At 48.3% G+C, this 22,268-nt stretch overlaps 8 protein-coding genes across 8 annotated transcripts; 3 read left to right on the forward strand and 5 right to left on the reverse strand.

Moving 5' to 3' along the window:
* Positions 1–117: 117 nt before the first annotated feature.
* On the reverse strand, positions 118–1,971 carry AO090023000661 (uncharacterized protein; the record flags this gene model as incomplete). The annotated part of the gene is made up of 1 exon (XM_023235700.1): positions 118–1,971. One exon carries the CDS (start codon positions 1,969–1,971, stop codon positions 118–120), a length of 1,854 nt encoding a protein of 617 aa, XP_023090699.1.
* Positions 1,972–3,409: 1,438 nt separating this feature from the next.
* On the forward strand, positions 3,410–3,849 carry AO090023000662 (uncharacterized protein; the record flags this gene model as incomplete). Its single annotated transcript, XM_023235701.1, has 3 exons — positions 3,410–3,431; positions 3,495–3,787; positions 3,823–3,849. 3 exons carry the CDS (start codon positions 3,410–3,412, stop codon positions 3,847–3,849), a joined length of 342 nt encoding a protein of 113 aa, XP_023090700.1.
* Positions 3,850–6,049: 2,200 nt separating this feature from the next.
* On the reverse strand, positions 6,050–9,900 carry AO090023000664 (ABC transporter ATP-binding protein; the record flags this gene model as incomplete). Its single annotated transcript, XM_023235702.1, has 3 exons — positions 6,050–6,912; positions 6,956–9,417; positions 9,464–9,900. 3 exons carry the CDS (start codon positions 9,898–9,900, stop codon positions 6,050–6,052), a joined length of 3,762 nt encoding a protein of 1,253 aa, XP_023090701.1.
* Positions 9,901–10,161: 261 nt separating this feature from the next.
* Positions 10,162–11,087, reverse strand: AO090023000665 (polysaccharide biosynthesis domain-containing protein; the record flags this gene model as incomplete). Its single annotated transcript, XM_023235703.1, has 6 exons — positions 10,162–10,213; positions 10,418–10,477; positions 10,526–10,562; positions 10,627–10,911; positions 10,965–10,989; positions 11,043–11,087. 6 exons carry the CDS (start codon positions 11,085–11,087, stop codon positions 10,162–10,164), a joined length of 504 nt encoding a protein of 167 aa, XP_023090702.1.
* Positions 11,088–12,030: 943 nt separating this feature from the next.
* Positions 12,031–13,590, reverse strand: AO090023000667 (ankyrin repeat domain-containing protein; the record flags this gene model as incomplete). Its single annotated transcript, XM_023235705.1, has 1 exon — positions 12,031–13,590. The coding sequence occupies one exon, from the start codon at positions 13,588–13,590 to the stop codon at positions 12,031–12,033; it is 1,560 nt and encodes a 519-aa protein (XP_023090703.1).
* A 668-nt stretch (positions 13,591–14,258) lies between these two features.
* On the reverse strand, positions 14,259–15,948 carry AO090023000668 (synembryn; the record flags this gene model as incomplete). Its single annotated transcript, XM_001821136.1, has 7 exons — positions 14,259–14,355; positions 14,403–15,241; positions 15,293–15,412; positions 15,457–15,615; positions 15,664–15,740; positions 15,787–15,861; positions 15,921–15,948. The coding sequence occupies 7 exons, from the start codon at positions 15,946–15,948 to the stop codon at positions 14,259–14,261; spliced, it is 1,395 nt and encodes a 464-aa protein (XP_001821188.1).
* Positions 15,949–16,708: 760 nt separating this feature from the next.
* AO090023000669 (putative telomere length regulator protein (Rif1)) lies at positions 16,709–19,708 on the forward strand (the record flags this gene model as incomplete). Its single annotated transcript, XM_001821137.3, has 1 exon — positions 16,709–19,708. One exon carries the CDS (start codon positions 16,709–16,711, stop codon positions 19,706–19,708), a length of 3,000 nt encoding a protein of 999 aa, XP_001821189.3.
* A 344-nt stretch (positions 19,709–20,052) lies between these two features.
* On the forward strand, positions 20,053–22,044 carry AO090023000670 (uncharacterized protein; the record flags this gene model as incomplete). Its single annotated transcript, XM_023235706.1, has 1 exon — positions 20,053–22,044. The coding sequence occupies one exon, from the start codon at positions 20,053–20,055 to the stop codon at positions 22,042–22,044; it is 1,992 nt and encodes a 663-aa protein (XP_023090704.1).
* Between the last annotated feature and the right edge of the window lie 224 nt (positions 22,045–22,268).

Genomic DNA, 22,268 nt, shown 5'->3' on the forward strand with positions numbered 1-22,268 from the left:
CCAACTCCTTGATATTTCGACACCACAATTTGGGTTGCAGCATGGCCCTGAGGTTGGTGGAGGTAGCTTATTAAAAGCTGAGGCAAACCTGTCAGTGCCGTGTACTCTCTTATAATCTTAGCAAGCATAGCATAGAACCCGAACACTGTCATTTGGGTCCCGTCGCCATCTCGTAGATGCCTCTACACTGCAGTTTGGGTTACAGCATGGCCCGGAGGTTGGTCGAGGTAGCCTGTTATAAAGGGAAGCAGGCCTGTCGATGCCGTGTATTCTCTTGTATTGATAACATGAAGGGCAAAGGCGGCGGGCTCCCAACGTTGAAACATTGAAATCCAAGCACCATCTAGTGTACTTGTCTTTACCACACGTGCTACATACCTTAGGTAAGTTGGACTCAACCGGCTGCTTTGTCGGCAAAGCGTGGTTCAGGGATTCAAAGATTGTATCTCTGAGGTCACATTCGAACTTCAGGTGGTTGAGCCGGTCTTGTGTTATCGAGAATCGGGATATGGATCCCGGTGTGAACGTATCGAGCACGATCATGATAACCGCCTCGAGAAAGCGGATTAGCCATTCGCTATTCGCATTTTCGATCCCAAGTTCTGGCATATCTCGAGGGAAGACAGCAACCACGCGAAAGTTGGGCTTTCTGTTTGTCTTCTCTCGGATGTACATATAGTGTGTACCTTTTACAGACCCATTTCGTTGGATCTGATATTTGTGCGCTGGAATCCGCACGACGAAAGATTTTTTAGTTGACCCCGTATAGAGTCCACCATTGTCGCTGGGACTAGTGACAAGATCCAAATACACACCCTTTTCCCTACGCGAGGGGCTCACCTTTGGAAGAGCAAGAATGTGTTGGCAGGTCAGTCTATCGTGGCCCAGGATGGTGCGAGTAGACACAGGGATGATCGCCTGATATAGGCGATATACAACCTCAGGATCTGCTCTCCGCAGCCAATTATACATACCCTTTGCGATATAGGAATCGTTACTTGAAAGTTCCTTGAAAGGGGTTCTTTGCGCATAGCCGAACAGGTATCTAATAACCCTATGCATGCTTTTGTCGAAGCTCTCTTGGAGAGCCTCATGATCTTCGTCCGCGATACCGGCAGTCTGATACCGATCCGCGTCCGAAATAAAACCCTCCTCCTCAAAATAGCCCGCCTCCTGAGAAACTTGTTCCGACAGGTCATTCTCTTCGACATCGTGCCCGGCGGCGTCCTCATACTTTAATTCGTCGGGGTACTCCTCGTCCTCAATAAGGATGACGTCGGCGTAGTCCTCCGGGTTGAAGGGGACTTCTTCTTCTTCTTCTTCTTTGATGTCGTAGAGGGTATCTTCAAGCTCTTCCTCGGCCTTTACAGACACGACGGGCTCTTCTTTGATTATTTTAGCCCTCTTCGACTCGCTGGCATTTTCAGCTACAGCTTCGGTCGGAGGGCGTTTTCCGGCTGTAATACAACCGGTTTGAAGAGGCTCGGATGTTTGACCGGCTTCTTCAGCAGGCCCCATGAAACTGAGGATACTGCCCTGGTTAGATGGCACGCTCGCCTTCTTACCTTTCTTACCGCCCCGGATTTTACCTCCAGCTGCGGTGGTCTGAGGGCCTGGACGGTGTGAGGTTTGTAGAGGCTCGGATGTTTCACCGGCTTCGTGAGCAGGCCCCATGAAACTGAGGATACTGCGCTGGTCAGATGGCGCTTTCGCCTTCTTATTTTTCTTACCGCCCAGGGTTTTACCCCCAGCTGCGGTGGTTTTAGGGACTGGACGGAGTGAAGATTTCTCCTCGACTCCGGAAGACATGGACTTCTGGTACCCCTTGCGAGATGAAGATTTCTCCCCAATCTCGGCGGACTCAGTCCGGCTTTGTTCAACGGCACTCGGACGATGGACTTTATCCGCTTTCACGGTGTCCCAATCGTGGTGCGCGTGGTCGTTAGTAGGGGGTACGTTGTTGGAGGGCATACTTAACCTTAATTGCCGTTGCGGGTGATGGTGGTGGTGATGGTGCTGTTGTGGTCGTGGTTGTTGGTGGTGATGTCGTCGTCTTCGTCGTCTTTGTCGTTAGTGGTGGTGTCTGTTGCTGTTGCTGTTGCTGTCGCTGTTATTGTTGGTTATTACTGGCGTTATCGTAGCAGAGTAGTCGTGGTGTGTCGTATTCGGTTGTTTTCACGAAGTCCTTAGTACTCTACAGACTACACTACACTTCTCCCCATTGGCAGGTGACCTGCTACACAACGTGATAATAGCATTCTAATGTCTATACGCTAGAATTACGATACATACACTGTAATGATCCAATTTTAATCACAAATATCCTTCCTGGATGCTGATCTTTATATCAATAACTGACAGGCTGTCTGGCTAAAAGGCTATATAAGTGTTCATGATGATTCAATGGCTTTGATCGGAGTCTACATAGATAGTGTATATTAGTATCTGCACCTTAAATGCGCTCTGGCTCAACACTAAATGAATTGAGCGCTGTATGTTTCGTATTGCCATCTCGAAGGACTTCTAGTATAGGTATAGATGGGGGCCGTCCAGATGTAGTATGGTTCCTGATAGTGATTGGCTGTCAAGCACAGACTATACCAGAAACATACTACGGCAATTGTCCAATCAGAAAAAGGCCTCTCGGACATCTGGAATCACGGCTTCAAGGTTATGAGCCATTCTTAAGCTGTTCTACAAGGAAACCCCATTAATATGTATATTGAAAAATAGAGAAAAATATTCCTTCTCTAATGAGTCTACTTAGAGCAAGATTCAACCATCGTGGGCTGAGTGATGGTGGTTCGAATTTATCACCGGGTCGAGCGGCTCAAACTATAGAAGTCTTGGCAGCTGTCAACGACCAGATAACTTGAATCAGACAGAAAGGAATCGGACAGAAAGAAACGGATGAAATCTCGATAGGGGGCATGACGTAAATGATCTCTTTCAAGTTCAATCTTTGGATAATAATCTGGTGGAATTGTACGGCAGTCAGTTCAGCTACGACACCACTTAAAGTCGAAGCTTGGTTGTCAATATAGATGCAATTAGCGATGCTGAATTACTTTTAGTATACATACTAAGATCAGCTTAACTTGCACTATGGAAAGCGGGGTAGCCAGTAGTGTATCCAGATCGTCGACTAGTCAGGCACCAGATAGGAACATTGCAATTGGACAGGTGATACTAGTAGTTGGAACCTTCCAGCAGGCCTGCTGTCTGTTCCAAACAAGACGCAGCATTTCCATTGATGTCACTGCGAGACAACTCTTCCCATGGTCAATCGCCTCAAGAACACCACGAATTAAAAGAATACATAGGTATTGTATATCAAAATGACCGCCATCTTTATCGCTTTTGAACTGTATTTATTCCAACCCGAAAGGGCCACGATTCGCAAGTGTAGATGCCATTTCGTAGCAGACTCTGTAAATGAAATTGACGGATTTGTAGTAGTAGCAAACGGTGAGGGGGAATCACGAGGCCCTGAGATTCTCCCCACGCCTATGTCCCTCTCTTTCTTTTCTTCTCCTCCTCCCTCTCCCTTTCTCTTCTCTCCAAGTCCACCAAGCTCCTGATCCGCAAGCTCCCCTCCCAGCGTCTAATCCGTGAAATCGCCCAGGACATCAAGTCCGACCTGCGCTTCCAGTCCTCCGCCATCGCTACTCTCCAGGAGTCCGTTGAGGCCTACCTCGTCTCTCTTTTCGAGGACACCAACCCTCGCGCCATCCACACCAAGCGTGTTACCATCCAGTCCAAGGACATCCAGCTCGCCACCATGCGTGTGAGTAGTAGCTCCACTTATTTTGTGTTTTGAAGCACCTGGCTCCTACCAAGCTCTCTTGAGAGGATAGCAGTTTTATCTTGAAGATCCTCCTTGCTTCCTCAAAGTGTTTTGCTAAAATGTTGGACAAATGCTGATGTTCAAGACATATAGTGCTATAACTGTTCACGTGTAGGACATGTCGAGCGAGAATGCCGACGAAGGCTGCGCAGCCTCAATCGAGGCTTAAGTATAATAGCAGAGATGGTAAATACTACCTAGCTAGTTTTAGATAAAGACTAATTATATAGAATGCCGCCCTGCTCGCCCCCGTGGCCCCCCGGCTGCCCCTCCCGGTGCCCTGCTCCCCGTGTCAATGCCGAATGGTACGCAGCCATTGAATGCTGCTCAGCTGGCAGCCATGCAGAATCCTGGGATGCACCCGGACATCTCCCAAATGCAACTTCAGCTGATGTCTCAAGGACAGCCGCAGAATATACAACAACAGCGTCAAGATATTGACGCTAGAATAGAAAGACTGAGACTCGAATAGCGGTTCAATTTGTTTTCTTTTTTTTTTTTTTTTTTAAATTATTAAATTGAAGACATTTGATTGATAAAACACAAGATTTGTACACTTAGTAATCTTGTAGTTGTCTCATTCCGAGTTAGCATTGTGCAGATTTCATCAACTTGCTCAAATAGTAATATTGATATCAGCGTTAAAATGAGCACTTAGCTACTGATTCCTTTCATCACAGAATATTCGACGCTAGCAGGACACTTGTACGCAGATCTAACCTATTCAATATCCATTTATGCTTTAGTTTCTTTCCTCATACTGAACAAAATCCATATTATAAGAAGACCTTACAACAGATACCTATCCATGGTTCTGACCAAAAACCCCACACCCTACGATAAAATAACTCAGGTACGCATAATTTCGTCAACTTCCTCAACGATGGTAAAAATGACATAACACCGGAAGTCATTTGCCTGATAGCAGCTTTATAATCAACAGTTTCCAGTAGCAGCCAATTTCCCTCATAACACTCTACATCGCAATCATGGGCAATTCACAAAGTCGGTCCAGAACACCTGCGGAATGGTGTGACTACTATGAAAACAGGCTGTGCTGCATAGCATGTGGGATACAGATCAATGAGTGTTTTAAAAGAGAGATACTGAAAGAGCGAGATGACTGGAAGCAATCAGCCAGATGGAGAAAATGCCTATTCACAACAGCTGCTGAGCTGGAACATATGTATTTCAAAAAGAACCCTTTACTGTGGTCCTACTACTACCGCATAAGTTAGTCTTTGTTTCATTTTTTCTTCTAAGGTTAAAGTTCTCTTCTAACAGATACTAACTACAATAGTACTCGTCGAACCCCAAGGCGAGCGTTTGTCAGGAATATGCCCGAGGCTCTACAATAAAAAGAACATTAACCGTGTCCCTGTTGATCCCCACCAAGCCCGCGTTTTCGGACTGGCTAGGAAAGGGAGTGGGAACGTTGACTTTCGCGTGGCTAAGGTGGCTGTAAACACTGAGCCGGACAGGCCGAGAGAGCGCATCGGATATCCTATCCATGCACACTGCTGGGTGATCCTTGACCGTGTGATTGGACATGAGATGGTCCAGAAGCATCTGCGGGAATTCACCCGAGCTGTGGAGGCATATTGGTCGCGTAATAGGATATACTGGGGTTCTATACTGGGGCATGATACTTGCTGTGGGATATGTTCATTAGAAACTTGTCACCAATGGCCCCTCTTTCATTTTTCGGGAAGCCCCTTGAGGATCCCTGGGATACTGGGATTGATTACGAAGGCTACAGAATGTACGGGCGTGGGCCGCGTGGAACTGCGACGGGATTCGGTGATCGTTAATCCGCCTTTGGATGTTGCAATACTCATCGTCGATCAGATTTATGGGAGTCGTCCGTGTTCATTGGAGATGCTGAGAGATACGCGCAATTTACTAGAAGCTTTTCAGTGGAAGTTGCCTGATACATACTGGCGAACGCGGTGCGAGTCTCGGTTGGTGTTTGAGATGGACGACCTGATCAGGGAGAATCGTCCTGTCAATTGGAAAGAGTTCTGTCTTGGGCTGGAGGAGCTTCTATTAGATAAGGATTGGTTCTGCAACAGTGGTATGAGAATTCGGCTACGAACTTTGACATCGCTCGGAGGTATCAAGGAGTGCTTTTTAGACCTGGTTGGTCAGCAGGCTTGAGCCTTGGTTTTATTGGTTGCTTGAGATTTCTCCTATCTAATGTCATTATGTCCTATGTTGATCGTTTATCAATGCTTGCAAATGAGGCCTTTTTGCCAGTGTTTTGTATGGCCCACTGTCGACTACACGTCCTTGCTCTAGAACAACCACATTATCTGCAATGGCCATCATTTCATTTGCATGAGTGATGATGACCACTGTGAGGCCTACCTGCGACGCCACTAGCTTCTGCGCAGTATGTCGGATGATTTCAGCACTGGCCGGATCAAGGGCCGATGTAGCTTCATCCAGAATCAAAATCCGAGGTCGACGGACAAGTGCCCGCGCAATCACCACTCGCTGCGCTTGCCCACCGGATAACCCAACTCCGCCATCTCCAATAACGGTAGAGTAGCCTTGCGGAAGGGATGATACGAACTCATCAATCCCCGCTGCCTTTGCTGCATCGCGGACGTTGCGTGGATCCCGAAGAGGTCCTTCCAGTCCGTAGCTAATGTTGCTTTCAATGGTGCCTGGGAATATCGTCGGTTGCTGTGAGACGATCGCCACAACGGAGCGAAGCGTCGGAGTGTGTAGATCGCGTATGTCAACACCCCCCAGTGAAATGGCTGGCACACTATCGGAAGCGGGCGTTTCTTCCAGAGCTAATAGCAGAGCGGCTATGGTAGATTTACCTGAACCTGAAAGGCCCACAATTGCCGTACATGAGTTCTCGGGGATGGTGAAAGAAACGTCTTTCAGGACTGGTGTATCTGGACGCGATGGATACTGGAAGTTCAACCTGGTGATCTTTACCGGTGTTGGCGTTGCGACGCGTAAATATCCTAGACGCTCATGGGAAGCTCCCGCAAGATTCGCCAGCTGTAAGAGCCTGGACCCTCTCTCTCGAGATACACTGATTTGCGGGACTGGGAAAGTTAGCGAAGCCTACAGGTAGATGAGAATACTCACTCCAAGAAAGTACCACAATTGCATATCCAATGCTGAATAACAGCATCGAGAGAACTGTCATGATATCCTCGACGGTGTATTCTAAAACCGACACCAAAAGTCCTCCGTAGTAGATAATCAATGCGCTCACGAAGACGATAACAGACTCGACCAGCCCAAAGAGAAACCCCGTATAACCCGCCTTCCGCAGCCCCGTTGTGAGACATTTTAACAAGGCTTTCGTATGTTTGCCTCGGAAGAACGGCTCTAGCGTCAGGGTACGTACGGTGCGTATCTCCGAGAACGTCTCGACGAATACCTCAGACGCTGCACCCCTGGCCTCGTTACAGCGTCTATCCCACAGTCCGCTGATCCGTTCAAAACCTCTTGTGATTGCGTATACCACAGGCCCAACTGAAAGCGCGACCAGAGTCAGCTTCCAGCAAACAGCCAGGCTCCATACGGTCGCTATCACGGCGATCGAAGTTGCAACCAAAGCGTAGCCACCGAAACGGCTAAGTATCTCTCGCATTTCTTCGCCATCTCGGGCCAGGCAAGCGGTCAGCTGTGACGGACTGTTTTCCTCCTCGAACCATTTCTTCGGCTGAGCGAGAACTCGCCGGAAGGCTCTTTTTCGGAGGCAATCCACCCAAGCTTGGCTACAAAGACTGAGAAAATAATGCATAAAGAAGGACACCATACCGTCGGATATCGAGACCCCCAAAACAGCCAGGGCCCATTTCAGAGCGCTCCTCTTGTTGAAGAATGTCACTTGCAGTTTCGATAAGAAGTAAGCGAATATAGGGGTGGTGCTCGAGTGGCAAAGAGTAAATAGAACCCCAAGGAGCAGAAGAACACGTTGTCCGACTGTCAAATTAGGTATGATCGTGAGCATTATCTGGAACAGAGACTTCATCTGGTCTTTGTTTTTGCTTGATTCATGCCGAGTTCCTCGATCAGTAAAATCAGCTAGCTGCAAAGTCTCTTGCGGGGTGGGCACTATTGAAAGCCGGCCCATAATCACAGAGGATATACGTCGGTTTTTATCATGCGGCATGTCAGCGGACTCTGAGAGTATGCTGTCGCCACAGTTATCCAATTGGTAGTCTTCCTCATTGGATGGAAAGAAGTCCTCATTCCCTAGGACTTTCTCAAGCTCATATCTATACCCAGATTGTACCACTGAGCCTTGATCCAGGACATACACAAAGTCTTTGTCCATGATGTGCGACATGTCGTGCGTGATGATGATGGTTGTTTTCCCTTTACGCCACTCTCGGATTGCTCGGATCACCTCATGACGATTCGCCCCATCTAGAGCGCTTGTAGGCTCATCCATGATCAAGACCGGCGTATCTCTTAATCTAGCCCTGGCAATTACAATTCTTTGTTTTTGGCCTCCGCTCAGAAAACTACCGCCATAACCCACACACGTGTCGATACCGTTCGGCATGCGGTCGATTACGCTTTGTAGCATCGCCAGATCAATGCATTCCTGAACATCTTCTTTTCGAATTTGGTCATAGTCGTGCCGTCCAAATGCAATGTTCATGAAGATCGATTCGTTGAAGAGAACGCTCCGTTGTTCGACCAGGGTGAAATTGTTTCGAATCCAGCTCTTGCTCAAAGTTTGTATTGGGTAGCCGTCTACTAGAATCTCACCGGAGGTTGGGGAGTATATCCTAGTGAGTAGTTGCCCTAGGGTACTTTTCCCAGATCCACTCTTCCCAATGACGAATGTTGTCTCCCCAGCTGGAAAGAAGAAGCTTGCCGAGTTCAAGCTGAGTCTCTCGGGCTGAGATGAGTAGGAGAAACTTACATCGCTCACTTCAATATCGCCATCGCAATGATGGGGATATACTGCTCCCTCCATTTCTTTCGGGCCGCCGCCTTTGGTCTGCCTATTCAAGGTCTTTTTTAATGCGGAAGCTGCAATCGCACCTTTATCTAGTACGATTACTTGAGTCATGATAAATTCAATTGACTGTGCTGCGGTGAGACAAGCCCAGAACGTCCTCAAAACGTCACCGGGTGAGAGCCGTCCAGACGTTGCCAAAGAGCTGCCGTACCAGAAACCCTGAACAAACATGCCGTATGTCATCAATCGAATGAGCGCTATCTGAATGGAGTTTAACCGCGCCTGTTTAAGGAACTGCGACGCAGCCCCGTCGATCCTGTTCGAGAAATTGTGAAGTTCAAAGGCTTCCCCGTTCAGGCACTTGACCGTATCGATCGAAGTGGTGGTGCTGTTGACAACCTTCGAAGCGCTTGCCAACTCAGCCTGCTGTGCTTCAATATTCAACTTCATCTTGGAAGAGATAAACGAAGCCATGGCGGAAAAAACCGGTATCCCTGCTAGCGTGACCAGAGAAAGGTTCCAGGAGGTACAGAATGCTAGAGTCAGGGACCCGATAGCTCGGAAACTATATTGCAATAGCAGTCCCAAAGGCTGGGATGTTGATTTTTGCAACTCATAGATTTGGCTATGTGAGGTTAGATAAGTATAAAACGACCCGGGGTATGACTGACGCTTGAAGACAGGATAAAAATGTCCGGGTTCCATCTTGTTGTGTTTCAAACCATTCCTGTTCTTTCTGCAGAAGCCCGTCGAAGAGGGTGCCGCGTGCATTAGCGACTTGCAGTTCTCCGAAGATTATGAAAAGAATGAAATAGATGCTGTTGCAGAACCAACTATAAACACCCAAGCATGCCAGTTTGATACAGCTCGTTTTTGTCTTTTGAATTAGTTCGTGGGCAGAGATTTGATCGCTACCAAACAATGCCAACGAGTTGAACGCCTCCCCAAGGAGCGTAGCAAAAACCGGAGAGCTGGCACTGGCTAATGCTGCGAAAAGAATGGCAAAGCAAAGAGTTGGAATGTGCTTTTTGGTGGTGAAGCTGAAGAGCGACAGCCAGCTCGGCTTCCAGGCCAAGCAGCGTTTGAACTGGACAAGTATACCTGTCATGGTGTAGGTCAATATTCCATGGCTGTCTGAGCAGATTCTTCAGCATCATGAGTCGATACAAAACATAAATTGAGGTGGATAGGCCAGCCACAGACAGAAGTCATCTAGAGTCATTGTAACAAATTTGACTTTAGTATTCTTTTGTTCCGATATGGAGGGGTTGTGGGGAAGTAAGATAATGGGTTGGGCTGCCATTGTTCTTGGTTGAGTCGGCGGCCATCAATGGTCCCGTGCCTGTTCAACACAATCGTACCAAACTACCTACACAGACATCCGCAATGTATGTACACTTTTGCTTTCAGAAAGAGAATTTCTATAAAAGTCGAGGGTAATCATTTATCAGATGTCAAAACCATCTGGACCGCGCTCCGGCCCTACGTCCAGAGACGCTATAGTCTACAAATTGAGTAGATAGCTCCGCAGACTCCATCTTTGGAAGTCAGTCACTGCTGGTGGTCCGAGATTCCCTCGACCAGTAACCGGTTCGGCGAACGTAAAATAGAAACACTGGGCTTACGAGCTGGACTTGCCCTTCTGTGCCCGCTCATAGATCCAGTCATTAAGACCGGCACGGTTTCTGCAATTGTCAGTACTATGAAGCCAATCCAAAGTTGTCGGTGCTCACCTGGCGATTTCAACGGCATAGAACTGCATGCGCACGGCTGTTTCTTTGTTAGCCCCGCGTTGCCCGACGGCACACTAACAAAGTAAGACGGGGAAACCCACCAAAGATCGTAGTATCCTGGTCGTATTCAAACTTGGGGTTGGAGCGCAGCATAGTGCCGAAGTTGAAGTCGTCAATCGTTTTTTCGTACTGCTTCATCCAGTTGCGCCACTTTTCCTTGCCTGCCTTGCTCTTCATATCATCCTCGTTGAGGGTCGCGGCGGGATCGAAGTCGGGAAATTCTTTCTTGAAGCTCTCGAGGATTTGGTCATCCATCTTTGTCAACCGAAGCTTCGAGCCTGGGACCTTCTCGAGAATTGACCAATAGGTCATCAGATGTTCGACAGCTGTGGAAAGTAAGCATAAGGAGCGGAGGTAAAACGACGGGTTTGCGACGTACCCTTGACCGCGAACTGCTTCTCCATCTACAAAGAAGGTCAGCATCCAATCCAGATCTCAGAGGCGCAAGGGAACGTACATCCTCGAAGTTCTCGGCCGTCTCGGGGTCAAATTTCTGCGACATGTTGGGCGAATGTGATGGGAATAACCAAACAAAAGTAAATGAGCAAAGTCAAGCAATCTTTGGTGTATCAACAACGTTTCGTGGAGGTTCGTGAAGTTGGTCGAATGAATTGCCCCGCGCGATCTAATCTTTTCTGCCGGCGGAAATTTTGCAGTCCCGCTTTATCGGTACGTCATTTAATCCACCTTCTGTACTGAGACATCTGAACAACATTGTTTTTCACTTTCCCGGCTTAATAGAGTCTCTGTGAAGGCAACGATAGTATTCCTATCCATTCTTAAATTTCTCTTTTCGGTAGGTATCTGTCTATGTATTAAGTGCGAAGTTTGACTAGTAGGCACAAATGTATAGCTTACTAATCAGCACAATTACATGAGTAATATCAGTCGACATCAGCGCTTAGAGGAAGAAGGTTGATCCATGGTAGGACTATAGAAAATAAATAGAGAGAGCCCAATTTGCGATTAGTAGATCACCAAACCTTGACACCGACTAACGGGGGTGGAATGTTGTCAAGTGGCAATTTGGATAGCGACAACGACATTCCTTGGATTTACAGCGATTGAGCACTACTAATATTTTTATACGTTCACTGAAATGGGCTAAACAAATAATAGTCAGGAACTATGACTAGCAAATGACCATCTCGAGATTCAGACATGGCTATTTCATTAACAAATGCAGTATTTCCTTTTCAGACTACACTATAATTTAGCTCAATGCTAGTCTCCAGCGTTCAGCTTGATGTATTATTCGACTAGGGCAATATACAAGCGAGAGATGCAAGACTGGGAGATATAACAACATCGAATCCTTGGAGAAGCACAATATATGAGTGTACTGCGAGAGAGACATTGTCAATACTTCCAAAACTGATTAAATTGTTGTACAGGAGGCCATCCCCCTATCTTTTACATATCTCAATGGATCAAAATTGGCATAATCAATCAGAGTCTGATACGGTCATAGAGCTTAAAAGCTTTACCACATCGGTCTCTCCTGCCTTAGCGGCTAGGTCTCGTGCGGTCTGCCCACTGTCATCTTTATCATCTGCGGAGGCTCCGTGGCCAAGAAGGAAATAGACGTCGTTCCTGAGTCCGGCTTTGGCCGCCATATGAAGCGCAGTCTGCCCGAACATGTCCCTAGCAAAGACGTCTGCGTTCCTATTCACGAGTAATCTCAATGCATGGCCTTTGGAGGATACTGCCCGATGCAGAGCAGTTCGCCCATAGTCGTCCTGCAGGTCAATATCTGCTCCGTTTTGCACCAGGAAGTCGACCATTTTGCGATGGCCGCGCTCGGCAGCCTTGTGCAAAGGCGTCTCTCCAGAATAATTTGTCACATTGATATCCACTGTGCTCTCCAGTAGTAAGGCTACCATGCTTCTGGAAATCCCGGATGCTGCAATATGGAGTGGTGTATCACCAAGGTCGTCTTGTGCATCAGGTTCAGCGCCACTCGATAGTAGCAATTCTGCAGTACTATCATGCTCATATCGCACGGCATGATGCAGAGGCGTCTTGCCCTCTTTATCAAGCTCGTTCACGTCTGCGCCCATCTGCAGGAGGAGAGTAGCCAACTCAACATCACCATTCCTAGCCGATATATGTAGGCTGGTTTGACCGGAGTTATCCTTCACATTGACATCTGCACCTTTCTTCAGTAAAAGCTGCAGCATCTTCATCATACTGCGTTTGCTTCTATCGTACATGACCAGTGTCAGCACCAATGGCAGGCCAAGCTCTCCGGAAGGTGTGTTCTTATCCGCGCCTTTTCTCACCAAATACCTGACCACTTCAGTATGTCCTTGGCGCACAGCTTGATACAATGGTGTACCATGCAGTCCTTGTGTCTCACTGTCGACAGGAGGATGTGCTTCCAAGTTGGCACCTTGTCGCACCAACAATTGCACGACTGGCAAATGCCCGTTTCGGGCAGCCCACCACAAGGGCGTACGGCCAGCGGCATCTGCATCATCGACGTTGATTCTCCCGGAGTCAATGAGCAACATGACAACTTGGACATGGCCTTTATCCGCGGCCCAGAGCAACGGCGTCCGGCCATTGGCATCTTTCATTCCAGGGTCGGCGTTTCTCTTCAACAACAACGCCATTAACGTCGGCTTTCCCTTCTCGGCAGCCCAGTACAATGGTGTATTACCATTCAAATCTGGGATGTTTGGATCGACTTCACTGCGCGCCAGGAGTTGGCTCACCACTCCTTCATGTCCGTTTTTGACAGCCCAGCAAAGAGGGGTCTGGCCGAGCTTAGTATCCCTCGCGTTCACATCGACATTTCCGCTGGCCATCAAGAGCTGAACTACTTTCTCATGACCTTCTTCTGCGGCCCAAGAAAGTGCACTTCGACCATCTTCATCCTTACAATCCAGAGCCACGCCAGGGGTGCCGAGTAAAAGTTGCACAATCGACTCATACCCTTTACTGGCAGCCAGAAAAAGCGCAACCTCGAATTTGCTTTTGGGGCCAGGAGTTTCAGACGCCATCTTAGGATAAGACCAGGTTAGATTATTCCTCAGCCCATCGGATAGACTTAAACAATTTCTATTTCAGGTATGGTCGTAGAAGGGTGTCAGAAGGCTATGTCATTTTTGCAACCCACGGGATGTGCTGTGGATCAAATATCGGGCACTTTTTTTCTTCGATAACATTCTTTGTGAGCTAGCAGAGGGGCAAAATTATGGCATTAATTCAGGTTTCGACGCCACGTGGGTTGCGTTCACTGGTTCTCTAGGGTGCCCACTTGAGACGAGGTCCCTTGTCTTGTCGGTGGGCTCATCCCGGTTCCGTTTCGTATGATGTGCATGGGATGCTAACCTTTACCCTTTTGGAGCGGGGACTTGTGGTGGGGGATCGTACCAATATTAGTGTATTCAAGGCTCTTGCTTCGATTTCCACTTCTATGAGTATAATATTTCTTCGCTAAGAACGTGCTTACCTTCCTCATTTACCAATGTACAATTTCTGGTGGGAAGACTGCAGATCTCCCTCAACCATTGGGCATGAACCATTGCTATACCCGAAGCTTATTAGCCTCAGCCTTGACACGAAACGAAGGAAACTCTATTGGGTATACTTTGCTTTAGACTACTTCATGTTAAAGTTTCAATTACATATCTAACTAAAATTATAATACAACACAAGAATCAATCATTTAATCACTATCCGAATCAGGTAATTCTTCCAGCCTTCCCTCACGGACAGCCTGCGCGACGGGGTTCTCCACCTTGAGGATACCGTTGGCTCTGGCCCTAGTCAGGGTTAGCATTAGCCCGTATGAGCAATAGGATAGACTTACCTCTCGAAAAGCACAAACAGTCGCTCGGCCTCTCTCTCCTTCTCTTCCTGGGACATCGGTGGACCCGTATCCTGTTTCTCTGCGGCCCATCTTTGACCGGTGATGGGGTTGATCTCAGGGTCGAACCTTTCTGCGGCGAACGCCTCTCCGGCAGTCTTAGGGATCTCCATGCCACGGGTGGCGAGTAGTCCTGCAGCAAATCCGTATCCGATATTCTTCGTAAGGTTTTCAGCATTCTTGCCAGAGAGCACAAACATAAGCTCTGAAATGGCGGTTTTCAGATTCGGGTATGGCGCGGTGGAGAGCTTTAGTAGCTTGGAAGAAAGCGTGTCAGATTGTCCGATAGGCTGATTCCTGTCGTTATCCTCTGGCAAGAGTAGCCACTGCATGTATTTACGGGGCCCATCCGGCGCCAATTCATGAATGGTAATGAGCGAGTGAAGAAGTGGGATGGCCTTGGTCTCAAGCTCCTCAGGGCTGTACAATGACGTGGCATGGTCCAAGATATTGATCAGCTTGTCAACATTGCAGTTCTGATTGAACGTAGGGAACAGTGGGTTGCTGTCAAAAGGCTTGCCTTTCTTGTTTTCGAGGTCAAGAGTAGACAAGCAGTTGAGGAGGTAACTAAGCAGGCCATCCAGTGGTTTAGCGGGGATTTCAATACGACTGATCATCTTGAATATATGGGGAATTGAAGGCGCAAATGTTGCAGACAGGTCCGGATAGATCTTGGACACGTTGAAAATGAGCTTCAGTGTGTCGATAAGAGCGAGCTCGTCGATCTGAGGTAGAGGCTTTTTGAGTGACTTTGGGAACTGCTTAGCATGTCGGACAATTTGCTATAGAGCTGGTTAGCAACGGCAACGGGTCATGGAGCGGGTAATCATTACATAGTTGACATTATCACCCAGCCCATGTTTATTCACAAGATTGTCAAAGTCCATGGTTGTGTCGTATGTGGATAGAAATAATATCCGGCTGATGACCATTTCATCCTCCGATGAGTCGCACTGAACCGTCAGCTTCCGTAAGATCATAGCTGCGAAAGCCATACCTTGAGTTTCTCTGCTAGTTTACCGCCATGGCCAGTATCTGCGAACAGCTGACGCATCTTGGGATCCAACAGAAGAGCATTTGCAACGCAGCGCAAGGCAGCTCGTCGGATGTCTACAGATTCTCCGTCGACACCATATTTTGCCAAAATTTCCATTCCCTACGTAGCTGTTAGTACAAATACTCCGGGAAATAGAGCAGAACGCACCCTTTTTGAATATATGGGACCGGCATCAGCTGGATTTGTGCCATGTTGTCTCAACTGCAAAAGTAGCTGGACCTTCACTATATCATGGTTAGATGTCGAACGTACTAGTTTATGGGTACCTACCAGTGTTGCTAAGCTTTTTCTCATTCAAGTCTTTTTCTAAAGAGCTCAGTAGTTGGGTGACTTGTTGCAGTTTCTCTGATCATAACAGGTTGGTCAGTGTCATTCATGATTGCTTTCACTTTGCTTGCACATACCTGCACCTCGGAGTGTCTGGAAGTCCATATTTCGCGTTGCCTTATGTCTCAGGGGTATAAAGCCGTCGTTGAGTGTGTTCTCACTCTGTGTAACGGCCTCAGCTATCAGGACCCCTACAGATAAGCGACCTGTGGAGGCGGGGTCTATTCAAGCAAGAGTTCAAGGTCTCACAGTAGATCTAGCGCTGTGAGCGGGTTGAGAGATGTCCACAAGATCACTGGTGTTTCTGAGACAAGAGCTACATTGCAGATGGACAGAATAGAATAGGCGGGCAGATCAACCCCACCGACGTTCATTCAATCATGGTTAGCCGCTTTCTCCGCAAAGACGGCAATGGCGTTTCTTCATATGCATGTATTCAGATGAAAAAATCCTGTTAAGTCCTTGAAATTCCCTTTTCGGAAGAGATACTTCCCTCTTTTGAAATCCTCAGTTATCGCTCATACTCACTTCATGTGCTCAATTGGGAAGGTAGTAAAGATCTTTTGCTGCCTTGACACCTGACCTAGGCTCGCGGCCTTACTGCCCCAGGCACTGAACGCGCCACTGCCACTTTACGCGTGATTTACGCCACAGGCGCGATTTCGGACCAGGGGCGCGTCTTTTTGAATTGCGAGTCTTGGCGCCGCCTTAGGAGATCGACCTCGCAATTGCTTCAGATCGCCGCAGAAAGGCTTCAACCCGAGCAATGGATATTGCGGTCTGAGTTTACTGCTGCCCTGTATCGCGATGTTCCTGACCTTCCGTCCGATCCCATCCTTTTCCTCGTCGCTCGACCTTTTGAAACATGGTGCAGGCTCTCGGTCCTTTGTCTGCTCGTCCGCCTACTCCACCCAGGACATCACGTACTGAACTAAATCATACGCAAGATACCCCGATTACCGTGAAGACCTCGCTTGATTCCCCGTTACCAGCAAAGGAAAATGGCAGCCTCGCCAGTCGCAAATCCAAGCGGGTGAACTTCTCGCCATGGCCGAAATCTCACCCGAACAAGTCAGATTTGAAGGCTTTACCTCCTTCAAATGAATGCAAACCTTCAAAATCGATTCTCAAGGCGACCAGCTCACCCGCACCTGTCAACTCGCCTCATGTTACATCTTACACGCCGGAGTCTTTTGCCATGCTGCTAGAGTCGATCACGCAGCAATTGGCCGGTGAATCGGTCAGTTCAAGACTTGACGCCTACATGCAGTTCTTCGGGGCGTTGAGAGCATACGATGGACTTCCTGGAGGACAGGAAATTGCAGACAAGCTTGGTCTTATAACACAGTTCATCCAACGGGATGTGACTCGGGACCTTGGGACTGGGGGACCCTCAGATACCAATCTCGTTACTCAGGCTCTGAAGCTGGCCACCGCTCTAGTATGGCACACCGAAATATGTGCCCAGCTGCCGGATGACTTTAAAATCTTTCTCGTCGATCATTCCATCAATGGCTTACAGGATGCCAAACTGCCCAAATCCGTGGCCACCCATTATTTGTCGATTCTGTCAACACAGACTTTCCATGCGAAGATAATGAACAACGCTAGACTCAACCGTTTGATGAGCGTATTGCACGATATCACCAACAGGGTTAATGGGAATGCAATCACCCTACAGCGGTTAGCTATATACCAACGTATTCTCAACCAGAACAAGTCATTGTTCATCTCTCAAACAGCGCTATGGATGAACCACCTCATATCGGGCTTGCTTCATCACATCAAGGACGTCAGAATAAAGGCCATCTCCCTCAGCTATCAAACTTCCCTGGCATTCGGCCCAAATCCCATTCTATCGAAGAATATTAGAGATAATCTTGACCGCCCCATTGGTCAGGATAGGAAACTAGTGCAGGAGGTCAGCGAAAGAATGTCGCGGATGATGTCAAGTGCGGATACCGGCGTACACGTACCTCAGATTTGGATTGCTGTTATCTTACTTCTTAGGAATAGGAGATTGACCGTCGATCATTGGGAGCATTTAAAAGAATTTACTACTCCACTGCAGAAATGTTTCAACTGCAGTGATGGGCAAACCAGAGCGCAATCCATCATTGCATGGAACCGCTTTGTTTGTGTCATCGGGCCGAATGACGCAACAAATCCTGCGGTTTTGAAAATACTGATCAGGGCAATCCTCTCTCAGCTCGAGCGAAGAGGCCAGAGTAAGCTGGCCTCACAGCCTAACCAAATGGTGCTGTGCAGCTATTACAATCTCCTGTATTATGCCTTCCGCCCGTCTGCGTCTTACCATCATCTGGACATCGTGTGGGAGGAATACCTTGCCGTGCCCTCCTCGACCACATTTAGTATGGTTCCTGGCTTAAGCGACAAATTAGCCCAGGTCTTATCCAATATGTTGTGGAGCTCCCAGGCGAAGGTTTGGTTGGAGAACAAAGCCAATGAAAGCAATCGCCTTCTCCCGGAGGAGCTGCCTTCACTTGATTGCAGATGGGTACGGTCCAGGATCACCGCTGTATTGAAGGTATTCGAAAACATCTTCAGATCTTCCACCTGGTCCGATGATATCGAACAGTCAAGCATCGCCGCTGCCTGGGTCAGTCTTTCTCGAGCCCTGTCGTATGCTTCCAGCAAAGAGATTACCCCGTCCCCGGAATCAATGCAAGCAGTCGCCCATATGCTTGGTCTGCTCCAGCGCCTTTGGAAAGCTGGCCCTTCTTCACTCAACGCCATCGAAGACCATGCCTTGGATAAGTTTTTCGACCGATTTAGGTTCCTGTCGACGACCATGATTGTCTCACTTGGAAGCATTCCATTCACCGAGAAACTCCTCCTGAAGACAGCCGATGAGAAGTTCCAAGCTGCCAATACACCGACACATCGGCCTTTAAGAGTTAACACGAGCCTCGACAGCCCTATCCTACATTTGCTTCGACTGGTCAGCGATGTGTCCGGAGTCCGGGAGCCAACTACTTCGTATCTGCGCCTGATCAACGATACTCTTAGCGCTGCATGCAAGGACAGAACGGCCAGGAGCTCACGCTTAGAGCTTCTCAGGCAGTGCGCAGATTTGTATCCATGTGAAACAGAATTTTCTTTCCGAACCCATAACTTCGCCCAGGTAGGTTGGAAGTCAACAGCACGTCTGGCAGCGGATTCCGTATGTTCTTACCCGATTGAGTCCGCCCGCGAGCGTGACGGATCTGTTTTGCGCGACTACGATAATGTTATCAAGATCCTCTCTACGGGATTGAAGTTTTCCGACATCATCCAGGAGTGGGATCAGCTTGTGGACTCCCTTATTCGCGTCGTGCGAACCGAGAAGGGTGACGATGCAATCGCAACAATGGTTGTAGAACCACTCTCTGAGTGCATGTTGGCGCTCAACGTCCGGGATACCTGCTTGCCGGCCGCATCCTTATTAAACCATTCTCTTTCCATCACATACTGCCTACACAACGTTCGGAACACGGGAGGACCAGTGAGTGGACCAAATCAGCGTGCCAGCGGCAGTTCGATATTCCCCGCCAAACTAGTTGAACTAGTGAATCGGATCCTTCGAGAGTCTTATGGAGGCTTCGACCCTACAGTCACCAATGGCATCGCGGACTTTTTGGAATCGTTCACGTCCCTTTTAAGCTCTGGTGTTCCAGAATTTCGCTCTGCGATCCTTGAAACTACTCAACAACCCCTTGCTCTTTGGTTAAAGGATGACGTGCGCAAGATCAACGTCGAAAGTGGCGTGGAAAGCAGGATCATCACTGCGGTAAGTTTATTAAGCAAGGGATGTGAAAAAGTACTAACAAGGCCAAGGGCCGCGCTCTCTCGTCCGCAGTCATAAATATTTTGCAAGCTTCTTCACCCCACAATGCTTCCTGTCTGCAGAGGTTTGAACCTGTTATATGTTCAGGCCTCGAGTCCTCGCACATGTCTATCGCGAAGAGATTTCTCGATTTCTGGAATCCTTCGTTTGGACAACAAAAGTCACACCCATATCCCGAATCTATATCTCGTGCGCTGCAGCAGCTTGAATCGCAGATCAAGCTTCAGAACTCGGGACAGGCACAGGGACAACGGCAGGTACGTGGTTTGATATTCGCTTTGAATTTATATACTGATTGGTTCCAGGCTGAACTTGAGACAACGTCCCTTGAATCACAATCATCGAATAGCAATAGGATAGATATGTCTGAAAAATCCCGCATAGCGTTTATCCTGGACCACCCAGTGGAGCCATCCTACCCTGTGGGCTTTAACTCATCTCCTGTCACGAGAATCATTGAACCTAGAGTTGCGGAACAGCCAAGTGAGGCACGACCTCGCCGATCAGCTGAACCCAATGGATCAGATCAAATTGGTGTTGAGGATGCTTCAGTCTCATTTCTTCCAACCAGCGAAGAACCCAACAAGCGTACGGATGTATTTTCGATGATCGAGAATCTCCGCTCTTCCTCACCCCCCACAAATACACCAAAGGAATACGGGTTCATGACACCTCCGCAGTTACGTGGTCTGCGTGGTCCCGATCGTGGGTCGGGAACACCCCAAACGCCCACTTTGCCACCTGTCATAGCTGACAATGAAGACGGCTTTCTCGGCTCTTCTCCGACTCCTGGTATTAGAGGTCGAACACAGTCTGTTGGATCGCAGATACCATCGTCGTTATCAACACCAGCAATGGACTCTCACTTTGACAGTGACCTTCCATCCTCGCCTCCTGAGCTCAAGTCACAGGGTGCAAATGCCCGCAACAAACAGATATCTCTGAGCACTACAGCTGTCGAGAACAGAGTGAGCAAGAAGAAGAAAGCTAAGAAATCTAAACGTTCGGCATCGAAGGATAAGAAACGATCTGACAGTCAACATACGCAATCTGAAGAGGCACGCGAAGGTCCCAGTCAAGCAGGAACACCGCTGAGCAGTCGTCTCCGTTCATCTACCGGCAAGACATCCAAGGCTGACGCGCAAAGTACGACTGAACCTCAGCCTAATATGCCCCCCATGGGTGAATCAAACCTTGCTGCGAACGCTTCAAATTCTAATCACGGCTCTCCTGACAAGTCAATGTTCTCTAAATCTACTCCTAAGGACGTCGCCGTATCTGGTGAAACCACGGACGGTCTAGACCCTGCTTCTGACTGGATCGCGGATTCTTTCAGTGACGACATGGAGACGCAGATTGCGTCTCAACTAGAGCAAGACCTAGAATTTGCTGTCGATTCGGATAAACCAGATCAAGAACAAGAGGCGGGGCTTCCGTTTGAACCTCCGTCTGAACCTCCGATGACAAGGAAAAGGAAAAGAGATGAAGAAATCGCGTCAACACCTTCTAGTAAAGAGCGACGTCGATCGACGAGACATTCTGCGAAGGAAATAGATAATGCTGATCTCGAGGAACCTCGGAGCACCCGCTCAAAGAAGTCAACGTCGTCGAGCAATGCCCAACAGGTTGCATCTTCACCAGCTGGGTCAGCGCCGAAGAAGCAAAAGCTCCATGCAAAAGGCGCTGCCGATGATGCACCTGCCAGTCTGCCCGATCTACAGCTGGGCAATCCCGGCACTACTAAGGTCAGTGAGGCCACTGACTCTCAGAAACGCAGGTCCTCCCGCCTGAGTGGTCACTCCCCACTGGCTGTACCAAGAGAAGACGCAACTCCCAGGAAATCACCTCGGAAAGGTCGTTGGCGTAAGCGAAACGCTAAGCGTAAAGGCAATGCATCAAGGGAACCATCTCCGAGGCCAGAGGCTCATGCCGAAGAAATTGCTACGGCAGCTTCTCATGATAATCACGAGGAAGAAACACAAGAGGGTTCTTTCGAACACCATGACATTCAACACCCCGAGGAACCTGCCCCGGCCGCCGAGAAGACGGCTACCGCTCCTACAAGCGAGAAGGAACCACCTACCAACCAAGAACCTAAAAACGATATCAATATAGGAAACGCGGACGTCGATTCCGTTTTCCGAACAGGAAAACAAGCCCTCTCCCGAACAACCCAGATGGATGCCCATCCAGATAATGTCAGCGGCGCAACAGGGATTATCACCTCGTTCAGAAACCTGCTGGACGATATTAAATCGGCCACCCTGGACCGAGATGCGATTCGACAAATTGATGATTTGATGTTTGAAATCCGGGTTGAAACGGGCGAGGCCTTAAGGAGACATACTGGTTAATCTTTCATATGCATAGCGAAGGCGTTGAATTCTTTCATGTTATCTTTCTATATCTTATTACTTGTGTTCAGACTTTCCTGGTTATGTCGGAAAAGGTCATTATCATTTTGTGATGTTATTCTTTTGAGATCCTCTTTTGTTGGTTTGTCTACTTGTCTCTGTTTCTTTTGTTTGGCACCGCGCGATGGAAGGCTATGGTAATTGATACGTACAAAAAGGATATT

Source organism: Aspergillus oryzae, chromosome 3, assembly GCF_000184455.2.
Source record: "Aspergillus oryzae RIB40 DNA, chromosome 3".
NCBI lineage: Eukaryota > Fungi > Ascomycota > Eurotiomycetes > Eurotiales > Aspergillaceae > Aspergillus > Aspergillus oryzae.